The following is a 16,857-nucleotide window of genomic DNA, read 5'->3' on the forward strand; positions in this document are numbered from 1 at the left end:
AATAAGTAGTTTATCTCCTTTCCTAGAACTTTTAGTGCTCTACTGTTCCCCTCACTCTATTTAAAGCCTAGCATGTCCTCCTCTCCACAGCCCTTGACTTTACAAGCAGCATAACCATTTGCTCAAACAGAAAAAAGGAATGCAGGCTTGTTATTGCAAAACAACTTTTCACAAAAAAACAAAGTTTGCACATTTTGGACCTTTTGTGTGAGTTAATGTATGGTAGGTTTCATGTGAAGAATTCACGGTAATCCAGAGAAGATTCTTTAAGGTTGGGTGGTCTCGTCTATTAATGTTTTTTTTTAAATAGTGTGCGAAGACAACTTCTGCGTGCGCTCAGGAATACTGAACGGCTACACCATCGTCACCCAGGCATTAAGACATAACTAGGGCATAACGGGTTTTATTCTCCCAAGAGAGGCCGTCTGGTAACAACTCTCGGTTCAATGCCCCTAAGTGGCCCACATGTGATCTGCTCTACTTCTTGGGCCTGGGGCATCAGCCAGACGAGCCCTGGGCACCACCAGAGTCCCGCGGATACCCTCACATGGCCTAGGGGGCGCCCAGGAAATTCTCTGTGCCACGGCGGCAGGCGGCCTCGACCTCCCACCTGCTCACTGTCAACCAAGAGCCTGCCAAGACCAAGGCTGCCGAACTCCGCAAGGCCCGGAGCTCGCCTCCACCAGCGTCCCGCGCCTTCCGGCGGCGCCTCACGCCCCACCCCCTACAGTCCTCGTTGCTGTCCCAGCTCCTGGGGTCCAGAGGGCCCGGAGGAGGCAGGGGGCACAGCCGACTCCGCAGCCCCCGGCTGCAAGCCAAGAGAACCCGCTTCCACCTGCAAGTCCGGGGAACCCCCACCAACGTCCACAACGGCGCCGAACCCTACATCCCAGCCTTCCGAAGACCTTAACGGCCCCTCACCAGGCACACGCCCCAGTTTAAGGCGGCTCCTCGGCCCTCTCGCGAGAGAGTGCCTGGTGGTACCTCCTTCCTTTCAGCTGTCTTTCTCTCCCCGCCCCCAGAGTGATTGCGCGGCTTCCTCCGGAGGGCGGGAGCCTTGGACGTGGCGAGGCCGGGCCAGCCTGGGTGCCGGGCCTGGGGCGCTCTGCTTGGCCGCTCGGTGGGCTAGCCCTCCGCACCCGCCGTCAAGCCCCCGCCGGGCCCCGCGGCCGTCAAGCCTTTCCAGGTAGACTGCTGCCGCCAGCAGTGACGGCGGGGCGGAGCCGCGGGCTAGGTGGGAGGAGCAGCGAGACGCGGCTGGTGGGCGCCGCACCTGCGCGACGCGGGGGCGGGAAGGTGCGCACGCGCGCTGCCGGGCTGGAGGGCGGTGGCTCCTGCGACGTTGCGCAGCCGAGCCGGCAGGCTGGGCGCGCTCGCTCGAGGTGGCGTAATCTCTCAAGTCTTTACGCGTCTGCTTTTCTCCGCCTCAGTTTGGGGCGGGTCCGGAGAACGGAGATGGAGTCGTCTCTCGAGGCAAGCTTCTCGTCCAGCGGTGCGGTGTCAGGGGCTTCAGTATTTCTGCCTCCGGCTCGCTCCCGTATCTTCAAGATAATCGTGATCGGTGACTCCAACGTGGGCAAGACGTGCCTAACCTACCGCTTCTGCGCCGGCCGTTTCCCCGACCGCACCGAGGCTACTATCGGGGTGGATTTCCGAGAACGTGCGGTGGAGATAGATGGGGAGCGCATCAAGGTGAGCGGGGGTGGGGGGGGGATGACTGTCAGGGAGGAAAGATGCCTTGGGATGACAGGTCCCAGCCCCACCGTAGGTTAATCGCTGGCCCTGTGCAACGTGTGCGCTTCGTCTTTTCTCAAGCTGATGTAGAGATTGGAGCTGGGGATTGGAAGGATTTATATATAGCAAACTTCTAAGGCAGTGCTCCACAAACTTTAATGTCCCGCGATTTACCCGGGCAACTTGTTTTTTTTTTTTTAAATGCAGATTCTAATTTGGTGAGGTCGCAGGTGATGCAGATGCAACTAGTCCGTGAACCACACATTGAGTAGCACAGAGTGTAGAAGGTATCCATAGACTCATTGGCAGTGTCTTATGTGTTGGGAGTCAGTGAAGTAAGGCCGAAGGAAAAACAGTGAAATTTCTCAAGCGTGGAAAACATTTAATAAATATCATTTATTAAACAATTGTCTGAGCACTGCCCTTGATACTGTGGAAGTAAAACCGTATTGCCTTTGAGGAAGTAGTTAGGTGTTCTCTTGCATGCAGTTTTGCTTCAGAAGTTTCTGTATGACATTGAGTTGTTTAGAAAAATTTGTTTTCCTGCAGAAACATTCTATACATGAATAGTTCCTGCTTGGTTTGCCGAAAGCACATTCTTAGCGCCACCCTATCCCAGTTCTTAATTCTTACTGGTGGCTCCTGAGACTAGGGACTCAATTATAGTGGAAAAGGTAGTAGGCCCAAGGCCAAGATTAGGGTTCTGAGGGGTTGGAATGGGTACATTGGAAAATGAGGATCAGTGACAAGGCGAGACCTTGTGCTGGTATAAACCTTAGACACACTCTTCATTCCAGACCACCACTAAGTCTGCAGCCACTAGCTAATACCACCCCTTAAAACATACAGACCCCAGGAAAAGCTCTGCCTTCCTTATAGTGTTTACTTTTTTGCTTTAAATTAAGATGTTCATCTTTACCTCAGTTCCCCTGTGGGAGAAAAAGCAGACTTATTTCTTCATTCCTATCCTCACATCCTTGAGGCAAGAACAATTTATTTTTTAGTTCTCCAACCACCGTCCTTCCCCACCCCATCCCCAAAGGGGTTTAAATGCTAATGATGTAAAGGAGAAATAGGGTTGAAAAGAAATCAGCCTTCTATAGGCCCTTTTACCTTTTAGTTTTTATTTTAATCTTATCATTCCATTCAGGCTGCCAGTGGTGGTCCCTTGGGTACTCTGTATTAGGGAGTTAAGAAAGATCTGTATATATTACAGAGGAAAAGACAGAATAAGAAGAGACTGAATCTTTTTCATCAGAATTAGGTTAGGCCCAGAATCCTGAGGGTGAGGGAAATAAAGGGGCTTCTGAGGTTTGAGAAGGAGGTTAGTTTGGGAAAAGCAGGAGTCCTGGGAGAAAGTGCATGGGCTTTGGAGCCCAACTGACTTGGCTCAAGTTTGAACCTACAAAAGGGTAAGGATGGGCTGTGTGTCCTTAGATGGGTGACCAATTTTGCCCAAGACTTTCCTAGTTTTAAAACTGGAATTCCCACATCCCAGGAACCCCCTCAGTCTCAGGTGAACTGGGGTAGTTGGTTACTCTAGTCCTAAGGCAGGTTCTTTAATCTTTCAGAGACTTTTTTCTTTTCTGAAAAAGTTGGGATGATAATACCATATGAGATTAGATGAGATTAGATGAGAGGATCACATGAGAACATATATGAAGCACCTGGTTCATAATTGGTAATCTTAAGAAGATTCTTCTTCCTTGGTGGCTTAACATCATTATCCCTCTTTGGCACCATCATTTCTATGGCTGTGCACCCAAAGCGTGAAGTAGAGGTAAAGTAGGGCATAAACAGACAGCTGAAGGTGAGAAAAATTACCCTAAAAGCATGATTTTAAAGAAATAAGTAGAGGGAATGGAGGCAGGGGAGGAGTTGGGATTTTCCTCCTTTACCTACTTATGGGTTGCCATTTGTACTTGAACATCTCAGATGAATCAGTTGCAAATTTAAGAGATACTTATATTGAAAAAATATAAAACATGTCCAGTATCTAAGCTGACTGCTTAACTACTGGGGTAAGTGCTGGAGGTGATAAGTAAACCAGAACCATAAATGTGATGAATCTGGGAGCACAGAGTTCATTGTTCTGATTGAGAGCAGTAAGGAGAAAATATTTTTTTCTGGGATTATTCCTTCTGAGCTTTAGCCTAACCTGTTTGATTGGTAGAGACCTGGATACTGAGTTTCTTTTTCTTCTAAGGCCTTAGCCATTGATTTGTACCTCCAACTTTTTTTTTTTTCCTAAAAATTTATTTACTTGAGAGAGAGCGAGAGAGCGCACAGAGGGAGAGGGAGAAGCAGGCCCCCCGCTGAGCAGGGAGCCTGATGTGGGTCTCGATCCCAGGACTCCGGGATCATGACCTGAGCCAAAGGCAGACGCCTGACCGACTGAGCCACCCAGGCACCCGACTGGTACCTCCAACTTTTAAGACTTGAAAGGTTTTTATTGTGGTTGAAAAGACTAACAGAAATATTCTGAGATTTCTGTAGTAGAAAAAGACATGACTATATTGGACATTGGTTTTTTTCACAAAGTTTTAAGAAACAAAGACATTCCAAAACAGCCATACATTATATATTGGACTTTTTTTTTTTAAGATTTATTTATTTATTTGAGAGTGAGTGAGTGGGGGGAGGGGCAGAGGGAGAGGGATAGAATCTCAAGCGGACTCCCCGCTGAGCAAGGAGCTGAGCAAGGAGCTGGATGGGAAACTCGATCTCAGGACCCAGGTGCCCCAGGACATTTTTTTTAAAAACTATTTTTAGGAAAAAAAACAAAAAACAAAAAACAAAACTATTTTTAGGGGTGCCTGGGTGGCTCAGTCCAGTTAGGCATCTGACTCTTGATTTCAGCTTAGGTGGTGTTCTCGGGGTCCTGGAATCAAGCCTCCCCCAATCGGGCTCCCTGCTCATCGGGCAGTCTGCTGCTTCTTCTCCCTCTGCCCCTTCTACCAAGTATGTGCTCTTGTTCTCTCTCTCTCTAATAAATAAATAAAATTTTTAAACAAAAAACTTTTTTAGTATCTTAAAAAAAACTGAATATAGAAGAGCTTTATTCCATGTCCTGCTTCTGCTTTTTTGTTGTTAACCTGTAATATATCTTAAGTGCTACTGAAATGTTCATATGTATTTTCTCTTTGGAAAATTTTTAGCCTAATCTGAAATGACATGTCTTTTCATTTTTCATCTTAAAGTGAAAGCTGGAAAGCTTTATGTTACTTTAGTAACAACATGACATTCTGGACATTTTTATTTGTTTGGTAAAAGTGAGATATTATGTTAAAATTTTTTTTTTTAAGATTTATTTATTAGAGAGAGAGAACGCGTGCTCACGTGCACACACGTGAGTGGGGGGAGGGGCAGAGGGAGAGAATCTCAAGCAGACTCCCTACTGAGCGGGGAGCCCAACTCGGGGCTCTTTCCCACCACCCCAAGATCATGACCTGAGCCAAAATCAAGAGTTGGACACTTAACCATTTGAGCCGCCCAGGTGCCCTGTGTTAAATGTTTTTAATTGTGGACTGTTAAGTTTTTCAGAAAGCATGTCTTAGGGCAGTGCCCTTTCAGAATCAGTTAAAATGTTTTATGAAATGTAGCAAAGTCTATATTTGTTCATCTGTTCCTAAGTACTATATATGTATGGTTGAAAAAGGAAAATCTTGTTTGCAGAATTTTGGAAGTTGAACAAAATTATAAAATGAATTCTTTAAATAAAAACCCATTTGATTTTTAAATTAAGACTCTCAACCCTAATTCTTATGCTCCTTCCTTGTATGTGTATCCCCATCATAACTAGCTATATTCCTTTCATACAAGCATTTTACAATGGCAGACACCGACAGAGTAATTAAAGCCTCATGTTGCATTTAATCCATCTTCTCATTAGGGGTCAGCAGTTTCTATTTGAACATTGGGATTGCTTACTTATCAATTATAGAGGTATGACATTTTGCCATGTGAAATAAAAGATATTAATATTAACTAAAGGAACATAATCGGGACACCTCTTCCCCCATGGGTAAAACAAATATTTAATGAGTAATTGCAGGAAAGATGACATTTTTGTTAGTCACAAAGAATTATGATACATCATAGGGGTTGGCAAACCACGCTTGAGGGCCGAATATAGCTTGCTGCCTGTTTTTATATGGCCTGCAAGCTACAAATGATTTTTACTTCTTTAAATGATTGGGGGGGAAATCGTAAGAATATGATTTCATGACAGGTGAAAATTATGTGAAATTCACATTTTAGTGTTTATAAATGAAGTATTGAAACACAGCTGTGCTCCTGTGTTCACACACTGTGCTTGCTTTTGCGCTACAGTGGCAGAGTTGAGTAGTTGTGACAGACACTGTTAGGCCCTCAGAGCCTAAGATATTCACTATTCTGACCCTTTACAGAAAAAGTTTGCTGACCCTGCTATAGTGCCTAGATGAATCGTTGTCCTAGATTGGGGGAAGATTTATATACCTAAAAAGATGACCATTAAAATCAGGCGATGAATGAGTGCCAAGTTATTGTTTGGATGTGGGTGGAGGAATCATTTGTGCTTAGAGTGCTAGGTGAGGTTTCACAGAGGGAAGGCAGAGCTGAGAGGGCTTTTCTGAAGAGGACCATTAGCAGGATACTCCAGCAGGATCAGAGGTTCCTGTGGAAAGGTGGCAAGTGGGAAGAATTTGAAGGCGTTGGTGGCAACGTTTGTGAAGAGTTTGAGAAACAAAGCTAAAGAGTCTAGGCTTCATTTTGTATGCTTGGTAAAAAGTCCGAGTGTTTTAGGAAAATAAATGTGGCAGCAATTGAGAATGAATCTAGAGTGAGACTCAGTCTACCCCTTGACCTGGTTTTCTATCTACATTCTCTCCTTTGGTAGTCTCTTGATGTCAGCTGTCAGTCCATGAAGATAACTTCCAGATCTTTGTTTAGCCCACCTCTCTCCTCATCTTACTCTGCCTTTCCTACTATCTTCTGGACATGGCTATTTGGATATTCCCTCCTTCGCCTTGAATGTCTGAAGTGAGTTCATCTTCCCCGGCAAATCTGCTTCTCCTGTTTCTCCCCACATCGCCCAGGTTGTCATGATGGCGTCCTCCTTATCCTCAAGGCCTTGTCCCTCTCTTTAGTACCTAAATCGAGCTGGTTCTCTACATACATGATTCTCTCATCCATCCTTTCTTCAAAATCCTAGTTCAGGTCTTTCTTACCTCCCTGTGAACTGTTGCAGCAACTCAACTCATCTCATGCCCAGTACTCAATGAGCCTATTTTGTACATTATTGCCAAAATGCCAGATTAGTGTTCCACTTTAGGGAGATTAATGTCCCTTGCCTCAGATGCCCTGGGTAGTTCTCCATTATGTTGTAAAATTCCAACTTTTAAAAATTAATGTCGGACTTCCTTCATCTTGCTCCAGATTGCTTTTTAAACTTTTTTTCCCATTAATTTCCTTCGGGTACCCTATAGTCTAGCTGCTTATTTGCTGATCCCTATGTTTCTCCTTGCATGCCCCACTCTGCCTGGAATATTCCCTCTGCTCAAATTTCACCACATGTAATTTTTCCTTATTAAACTCAGTGTGTCTATTAAAAATATCCCATCCCTCCTTCTCCATTCTATTTATTCCTTCTATAAACTCCCTCCAGCACCTTACCTGAGCCTTTAAATGATCTCTTAACTCACTGTATTATGTAGGTGTCTCTACCTCTTCTATTAAGTCTTTTTCAGTCTTACTTAGAGCAGGATCCATGTCTGGTAATGCCTTGGACTTCTCTGAGTAGCTCAGTTTCTAAACTAGGTAGCGCTAAGGGGATACATATCGAATGTATGGAAACAAGGAGATCAATTGGTAGGCTACTCTGGAAATCCAGAATTGAGGTAATAAGGGAAACTAATGGAAATTTGATACCTGATCATTTGGGTTAATACCTTTATCATTTTCAGTCAAGCAAAAACAGTATTAAGTCCGTTTAGCCAGATCATTTTTCATTTTGGTCATAAAACTACTAAAAGAGATTTCATCAACAATAAGAATCTCCTGTTGGGATTTAGCAAATAGCTAGGTTGCCGTCTTTGTTGGAACTTCGTATTAGAATTTAAAGTTGAGATTTGTGAAATATTATTGAAGTATATTTTGTGTTGTCCTTATAATGTGTAAAGTGGGAGTAATATCTATGGGAGCATGTATTAACCATTTTTTTTTTATAAAACATTGTTAAATTGGGAAAAACTGCTCTGAAAATACTTCCTAACTGAACCAAAGCCATGTTCCTGTGCCGTCCTTTCTTTGCTGAGTCTCTCTCTGCTCATCCCCAGTCCCCTTGCCCTAGCCTCAGTGTCCCATGCAGGCCTGAAGGTCGCAGACAGCATGTCTGTGTGCCTTGGCCTGAGCCTTCACTATTTCAGCAATTCCGTCAGTGAAATTTTGAAGCGTCTTTTTAAATACTCCTTTGTGGGACACCTGGGTGGCTCAGTCGGTTAAGTGTCTGCCTTCAGCTCAGGTCATGATCCCAGGGTCCTGGGATCGAGTCCCACATCGGGCTCCCTGCTCAGCAGGGAGTCTACTTCTCCCTCTCCCTCTGCTGCTACCCCCCTACCTGTGCTCTCTCTCTCTCTCTGACAAATAAATAATTAAAATCTTTAAATAATCCTTTGTAAATGCCTCATTAACTTAGTAATTACTTTTATGGCTTTATGGTAAAGTGTAAAATTTACTATTTCATACCTCTTGTTTCCTGCAAGTCTTAATAAGGGTAGAATGCATAGTTCTGAACAGGATTGATGGAAAACCAAGTATTGTTGAGTCCATCCCATCCTAAAACAACAAACAAACGAACGGTTTTCTTAGGGATAAACAGCCTCATCATCACCACTGTTATTGGGGACTTTCACAGTTCTTTGAGGCAGGTTTAAATTCTATGTAATTATTATTTTTTTTAGAGTTTAGTTTTTATAGAAAAAGTGATTGGTTGTTATGGAAAACAGAAAAGTAGAAATAAAAGGGGAAATTGCCTTAACGACAACCATGGTTATTTGGTATTATTTCCTCGTGTGTTTTTCATTTATTTGTTTTTAACTTACAAATATTCTTTGCTTAAAACATTATAAATCATTTTGCATTGATGAAATGGTTTTTGAATACCTGAGCTACACGAAATGTTATTAAAAGAGAAAAGATCAGCTCCAGTTTTTTGGACAGCTTTTATATAGGTCATCCAAATTATTCCCCAAATATCTTTCTAAATGTTAAAGATACAGTTTGGAGTGGGGTTGGTTGTTTTTTTTTTTCTTTCTTTTTTTGGGTCACTCTAAAAAACAGATATAATTCATATACCATAAAATTTACCCTTTTAAAATATACAATTTAGTGGTTTTTAGTATATTCACAAGGTTTAGTATATTCACTCTCATCACTATCTGATTCCAGAGCTCCGAAAAGAAACCCCATGCCCATTTTAACAGTCATTCCCCATTCCTTCCCTTCCCTCAACCCTGGCAGGCACTGTCTACTTTCTGTCTCTGGATTTGCCTATCTTGGACACTTCACAGACATAGAATCTTACAATATGTGGCCTGTGGTGTCTGGCTTCCTGCACTTAAGATCATGTTTCTAGATTCATCCACGTTGTGGCATGTATCAGTACTTCATTCCTTTTTATGGCTGAACAATATTATATGGACATACATTTTGCTTCTTCCTTCATCAGTTGATGGATATTTGGGTGCTTTCTACCTTTTTTTAAAATTTATTTATTTATTTTTATTTATTTATTTTTAACGATTTTATTTATTTATTTGAGAGGAAAGAATGAGACAGAGAGAGAGCATGAGAGGGGGAGGGTCAGAGGGAGAAGCAGACTCCCCGCTGAGCAGGGCACCCAATGCGGGACTCGATCCAGGGACTCCAGAATCATGACCTGAGCTGAAGGCAGTCGCTTAACCAACTGAGCCACCCAGGTGCCCCTGGTTTCTACCTTTTAGCTATTATGAATACTGCTGCTATGAACATTTGGGTACAAGTTTTTGTGTGAACATCTTTTCGGTTCTCTCAGTACATACCTGGGAGTGGAATTACTGGGTCATGTAGCAACTCTGTTTTTCTTTTTTAAATAATTTATGGAAGTGAAATTCAGATAACATAAGATTAACTATTTTAAAGTAAACAATTCAGTGGCATTCAGTAGATTCATAATGTTGTATAACCACACGTCTGTCCAGTTTTAAAATATTTCAGTCACGCCAAAGTAAAGCCCCTCCCCCATTCAACAGTCTCCCCATCCCCCAGCCCTGGCAACCACCAAATCTGTGTTCTATCTCTATGGATTTCTCTATTTTGGATACTTTATATAAATAGAACCATAGAATATATGTCTGGCCTTTTTCATTTAGTGTATTTTGGAGGTTCATCTTTGTTGTAGCATGTATCAGTACTTCATTCCTTTTTGTGGGTAAGTCATAGTCTGATTAACTTTTTGAGAAACTGCCAAACTGTTTTCTAAAGTGGCTGCACTATTTTACATCCCCACCAGCAATGTATGAAGATTCCAATTTTTCTACATCTCCACCAGCCCTTGTTATTGTCCATCTTTATTGTTTTTTTAATGGCCATCCTGGTGTGAGTGTAAAGTGGTATTTCATTTGTTTTTGATTTGCATTTCCTTGATGGCTAATGATATTTAGCCTCTTGTCATGTGCTTATTGACCATTTGTATATTTTCTTTGGAGAAATGTCTATTCAGATTCTTTGCCAGTTTTTAAATTGGTTTATTTGTCCTTTTATTATTGAGTTATAAGAGGTCTTAAATATTCTGGATGGTACACCCCTATCAGATATTATTCACAGGTATTTTCTCCCATTCTGTGAGTTGACTTTTAGTTTCTTGATAATATTCTTTGAAACACAAACATTTTTAATTTTGATGAAGTCCAGTTTATCTATTTTTTCTTTGATTGCTTATGCTTTAAATATCGTATCTTAGAAACCATTGTCTAACCCAGTGGTCACAAATATTTATCCCTATGTTTTCTTCTAAGAATTTCATAGTTTCAGCTCTTAAATTTAGTTTTTTTTACCCATTTTGAGTAAGTTTTTATATATGGTGTGAGGTTTTATTTTTCTCATGTTATAAGGAGACCAGAGGCAGCAGTCTGTGTGATGGTACCCTGTCAGCAGGATTCCAGGTTTATGTAGACTTCTGCCATTCTTGTGTGTGGCCTTCTTCATGCTCATGAGATGGTTGCTGAACCTCCAGTCATTATATCCCATTCCAGGCAGAAAGAGTAGGGTGAGAGAGGTGTAAAAGGCACGTGCCAAATGCTTTATCTTTTTTAAAATCACATATCCATAGTTTCCCCGGAAAACCCCACTGAAAGACTGTCTACCAGTTACTGGCTAGAACTATGTCATTTGGCCTCCCTTATTTCCAGGAGAGCCTGAGAGATCAAGTTTGTATAGTATTTTATATTCTCTGCCTGGAGCAAAATCTGGTTTATGTTAATTAGAAAGAAAGGGAGAATATTAAGAAAATGGAGAAATTTGGTCTTAAAAAGAACTACCAAAAAAAAAAAATCAGAGCTGATAAAACTTAAGGTAGCATGGGGGTGCCTGGCTGGCTCAGTCAGAAGAGCATGCAACTCTTGATCTTGGGGTTGTGAGTGCAAGGCCCGCATTGGGTGTAGAGATTACTAAAAAACTTTTTTTTTTTTTAATTCAGGTACCACGGAAGAGATTGGTGATCAATATTTTCATCTCTAATCACATTTTTAAAAATGTATTTATTCATTTATTACATCTTAATTGAGTAATTACCATGTGCTGCCATATTCTGAGCACTATTTATGTCTTATATCCTACTTACTTTTATGGGCCCTCTACAGGATCCTCTCATTTCCCTCTACTTCTGTGTCATTCTGTGAAAAATCACCAGTTGAGGCTTCCAGTCCATAGCCTGAATTTATATAAATAGTAAAAGTCTTTAGGTCAAAAGTTATCTAAGCATCTACCCCTAATCTTTCCACCCTTATCACTTAACTTTTTTAGGAAGTAAACAAAGGCAGGGGAATTCAGTGTTCTAAGAGAATCATAACACATGACTTATATTTACCTGTAGATATTATTTTCCTCAGTGCCGCCCCCCCCCCCCCCCATATTTCAGTTAGGAGATATTGAAATAGTCTTGTTGGTAAAGATGTTTAGGTTAAATAAGTGATTTTTCTAGCCTTTTAAGATTTTCAAGGGGGATTTCATAGATTTCATAGAATGTATATATATATACACACACGCACACATATATATATATATATGTTTGGGGACTAGACCTAATGACTCCTAACATCTGTCTTAAGTCTACTATTTTAAGTTAGTCTAGTGGAAGGTAGAGAAGGGCATATAGTAATTAAATTTACAGGAATTAGTCGCTTAATTGGGGGTGCTTGGGTGGCTCAGTTGGTTAAACATCTGCTTTCAGCTCAGGTCATGATCCCAGGGTGCTGGGATCGAGCCCTGCGTTGGGCTCCTTGCTCAGTGTGGAGCCTGCTTCTCCCTCTCCCTCTGCCTGCCACTCCCCTTGCTTGTGCGCACTCTCTCTCTCTTAGTTATTTGAGAGAGAGAGAGAGAGCATGAGAGCAGGGTGGGGCAGAAGGCAGGCGCTTAACCGACTGAGCCACACAGGTGCCCCTAAATAAAAAATATCTTAAAGGAAAAAAAAAGCAATTAGATACTTAACATGTATGTTAAAACCTGATACATTTTTACTTAATATTTTATTTATTTAAAGATTTTATTTATTTATTTGACAGAGAGACAGCGAGAGAGGGAACACAAGCAGGGGGAGAGGGAGAGGGAGAAGCAGGCTCCCCACTGAGCAGGGAGCCCGATGTGGGGCTCAATCCCAGGACCCTGGGACCATGACCCGAGCGGAAGGCAGATGCTTAATTGACTGAGCCACCCAGGCGTGTCGATTTAATATTTTATTTTATTTTTAAGATTTATTTATTTATTTATCTGAGAGAGAGAATGGGAGACAGAGAGCACGAGAAGGGGAGGATCAGAGGGAGAAGCAGACTCCCTGCTGAGCAGGGAGCCCGATGCGGGACTCAATCCCGGGACTCCAGGACCACGACCCGAGCTGAAGGCAGTCGCCCAACCAACTGAGCCACCCAGGCGCCCGCAATTTAATATTTTAAAATCAATTGGTTTTTTTTTTTTTAAGATTTCATTTATTTATTTTTCAGAGAGAGAGAGAGAGCAAGAGCAGGGGAAGCGGCAGGCAGAGGGAGAAGCAGGCGACCTGCTGAGCAAGGAGCCCGATGTGGGGCTCGATCCCAGGACCCTGGGATCATGACCCAAGCCAAAGGCAGACACCCAACTGACTGAGCCCCCAGGCATCCCTAAAATCAGTTTTTGAGGTGTAATTTCATCCAAACAAATTTAACTTACTGAAATTTAAGTGCTGAGTTGAAATATTTGTTCTGACACTAGTATTAATTATGAGGTAACTATAGTATCATGAAGTCTGGATCTCATAAATTACACTGAAAAGGCATTATGGACAAGAACAAAGTAATTTAAGTGAAGAAGTACTAAAGACCATGCGGAGTTGATTAAAATTTTCAATATGTATAATTGGAATGAAGTTTTCAGTTTTCTCTTTTCATTTTCAGATCCAGTTATGGGACACAGCAGGACAAGAGCGATTTAGGAAGAGCATGGTACAGCATTATTACAGAAATGTCCATGCCGTTGTCTTCGTGTACGATATGACTAACATGGCTAGTTTTCATAGCCTGCCATCTTGGATAGAAGAATGCAGACAACATTTGCTAGCCAGTGATATACCACGGATTCTCGTTGGAAATAAATGTGACTTGAGAAGTGCCCTGCAAGTACCTACAGACTTGGCACAAAAATTTGCTGACACACACAGTATGCCTTTGTTTGAAACCTCTGCGAAAAACCCCAATGATAATGACCACGTGGAAGCTATATTTATGACCTTGGCTCATAAACTTAAGAGCCACAAACCATTAATGCTTAGTCAACCCCCTGATAACGGAATTATCCTGAAGCCTGAACCAAAGCCTGCAATGACATGCTGGTGCTAAGTAACAGTCTTTATTATACTATCTAATTTTGACTAAAGAAATGCTTTTGAAGTATGACAGTGATAAGTCATAAGATTTAATCTCAAATATAATGGATCATCCTGACATTTTACTATTTATCATTGTCATGCTAATTTTTGTATTTTGTATCTACTTAGTTACATTTGTCATTGTGACAACACAGGGCAAAAGTTGGTTTTCACCTGAGGTTGAAAATGAAGTAAAGGTAGGATGAATTAGAACATCTTCCCATTGAGAGCCCAGCGAAGGAGGCTTCAAATGAGAGCACAATGGTATTTTAGGAGTAAATGACTGTTCAGTCCTGTGTTCTGGGATTGAAAAAAAAATTAAGGGTTTAGGACATACTTACTAGGTATGTCCTTTGAATGGGAAGTGTTCTCAATAGGACAAAACTGGTATTTGCCTCTCCCTGGAGTTCTGTCTTTGTATTATTGATGTACTTAATTGCATTATTATTGGTACATTTGAGAGCCAAGACTGTATTTAGTTCCAGTGTGGGGAGAAGGCATAGAATATTTCCTGGTTCTCAGCGCATAAAGAATGACTTCCAGTGATTCCAGATGCTTGATATTTCTAATCAATATATCAGATCTACAGAAGTCATTGTTATTTTTAGAAAAATAATTTGTTTTCTTACTAAATTCTATTAGAATATGCAAAAGCAAGTCTGACTTTAATGTAAATGAAGTGACATAATAAGGTGCTTTATATTTTATTATGATATCTTTAGTGAAAAACCAATTGAAAGCATTGGAGGAGTTGTAACTTGGGGGAAAATAGGTAAATGTGGTTCCTGGCTACCCCAGGAGACCTGTTCTCTTAGCTTTTAGTAATTTGAAGCTGTGTATCTGGCATAGTACCTCTTGCTCTCTCCCACAGTCAGTCAATTTAATGACTAAAGGTTGAATTAACAAATCAACTTCTGTTTGGATTGTAGCTCTGAAGGTGTACCTCTAATTCCTAGGAGTCTACATATATTTCTGTAATAGTATTGTGTTACAGTGTATCAGTTTTTAAAATCTTTAAATTTTATGGTCACAACAAGCTATTCCTCCTCATTATGAAAAATAAAGTAGATATTGAGAAATACCTTGTCTATCTCCCTCAGTGGTGTAAAGAATAGTTGAAGAAGTTTCTTACCCTAAGTATGTTTATTTTGAATTTAAGACTTTGCACATAGAAAATAGTAAGCTTGTATACAAAGCTATTACATGAATGGAACGTAAGCCATGAACTTTAACTGAAGGGTGCACATTCACTAATTCTGATAGATTGGTGTCATTCCTAATTTTAGAGGTAATTAAGCCAAAAGATGATTATACTTATAATATTTTCAGAATGTGGGAAATCAGATATGTAATCTAATCTAGTTTAGGAGTTTTGTTTAATCATCATGGTGATCCTAATTGGATAATTTAATTATAAAAACAAGGTAATGCTATTAAATGAACTGAAAGAAGTAATTATAGGAAATAATTATTCAGTTTTAAATATTAGAGCTTAAGGAAAAACAAGTTGGCTTTATCTGTGTTTACGGAGATTAATCCAATTTTCCTATCATGCTAGAATTAAAAATGGTTTGAATTTAAATTGTTGATTTGTAACTATTTTTGTAGTAAAACAATGACAACTGTGCTAATTGTGGTGGGTGTAACAGTTTTTTAAAGAAGGGAATCTGTTTGTTGCTTTTAAAACATTTTCTAAAGTGTGGGAAGAAAGTTTACAAACCTTCCAAGCACATTTATGTTTTTAAGTGCTGTTAATAATGGTTAAAAAAATAATTTAACTGTTTCTTTTTATAAGAACGTAATGTAGGTATCCTTTACAGTTCTGTGAAAGAATTATTTTTTCACTTTAATATTTATTAATTTTAAAATCTTTGTATCTCATTTGTAATGATTTACTGTTTTAATTTTTTTCTACATGTTTTTATTTTTTAAAAAAGCATACTTATCAGTTGAATGGGGATAAAGGTTTTAGATATTTTCGAGAATATTTATAAAACACTTCCTTGTTGAGAAATCACTTCCAGAATGGTGGCTATCAAACAAATAATTATAAATTTTTAAAGCACAAGTCACACATTTTGTAACTCCTGTGTGAATTTATTTTAATTGTGATCCTTAATTGAAAACATCAGATATCTTTTGGGAAAGTCTTAATTTGAGAACAACCGAAGGAAGCTAATCCAGAATCTAATAGTTAGCTATTAATGACAATGCTTTATTGACAGTATATTGCTAATATGTTTCCTCATGAAATCTAAAGTTAAATAATTTCATTGTGGAATAGTGTCATTGTAACATTTCCCTTATGAAGTTCAATAAACCAGCTTTGCCATAAAGAAATTGTGTTTCATTCCCTTTGGTTATTAGGATGATTACAGGGTAAAACAAAAAAATCTTTTTTCCCCTCTGCCTTCAAGGTAATGTATAATATGTTAGAAATAAACAAACAAATCTATTTGGAAATACATTTGGGGTTAAAGAACTTTTCGGAAAAAAAACCTAAATATTAAAATTAAATGATAAAAAACCATTTGTGTGGCTGAGTAATCAGCTTGTTTAAGAGTACTTCAGGGCAAACAAATACTGTAAGAGTGGTTGACATCTCCAGATTTAGAGGTAAAACAGTTTAACAAAATGAATAATTATAAAATGTATGACAGTAAAGAGAAGGAATTAGGTTGCAGGTCTAAGATCGCAATTTCTACCTTCACGTTGCTGATTCGGGCCCTTTAGGAGAGTGTGGCTTGGAGTTTGGGCCCCAGAAGTTGATACTGCTTTGCCCCGTCCATTTATTTCACGTTAGTTACTCTTCTGCTCAAACACAAAATTACATTATTCATGAAAGACTGCTTTCTTAATCAGATATTAAGATGGTAAGTTGGTTAAGTCTTTTTTTTATTTTATTATGTTAATCACCATACATTACATCATTAGTTTTTTTATTATATTTTATTTTATTTTTATTATTATGTTATATTAATCACCATACA

The 16,857-nt window shown here is 40.1% G+C and overlaps 1 protein-coding gene across 2 annotated transcripts; it reads left to right on the top strand.

Annotated features, from left to right (window-relative positions):
* The first annotated feature begins 746 nt into the window (after positions 1–746).
* Positions 747–16,234, top strand: RAB33B (RAB33B, member RAS oncogene family). 2 transcript variants are annotated; one of them, XM_032412873.1, is made up of 3 exons: positions 747–1,186; positions 1,431–1,692; positions 13,398–16,234. In XM_032412873.1, exons 2-3 carry the CDS (start codon positions 1,456–1,458, stop codon positions 13,836–13,838), a joined length of 678 nt encoding a protein of 225 aa, XP_032268764.1. In that variant the 5' UTR covers positions 747–1,186; positions 1,431–1,455; the 3' UTR covers positions 13,839–16,234. The 2 variants fall into 2 exon arrangements, with proteins under 2 accessions (XP_032268764.1, XP_032268763.1); XM_032412872.1 differs by lacking the exon at positions 747–1,186 and having other exon boundaries at positions 1,320–1,692.
* The last annotated feature ends 623 nt before the right edge of the window (positions 16,235–16,857 follow it).

This window comes from Phoca vitulina, unplaced genomic scaffold (assembly GCF_004348235.1).
Source record: "Phoca vitulina isolate PV1807 unplaced genomic scaffold, GSC_HSeal_1.0 scaffold14, whole genome shotgun sequence".
Classification (NCBI taxonomy): Eukaryota; Metazoa; Chordata; class Mammalia; order Carnivora; family Phocidae; genus Phoca; species Phoca vitulina.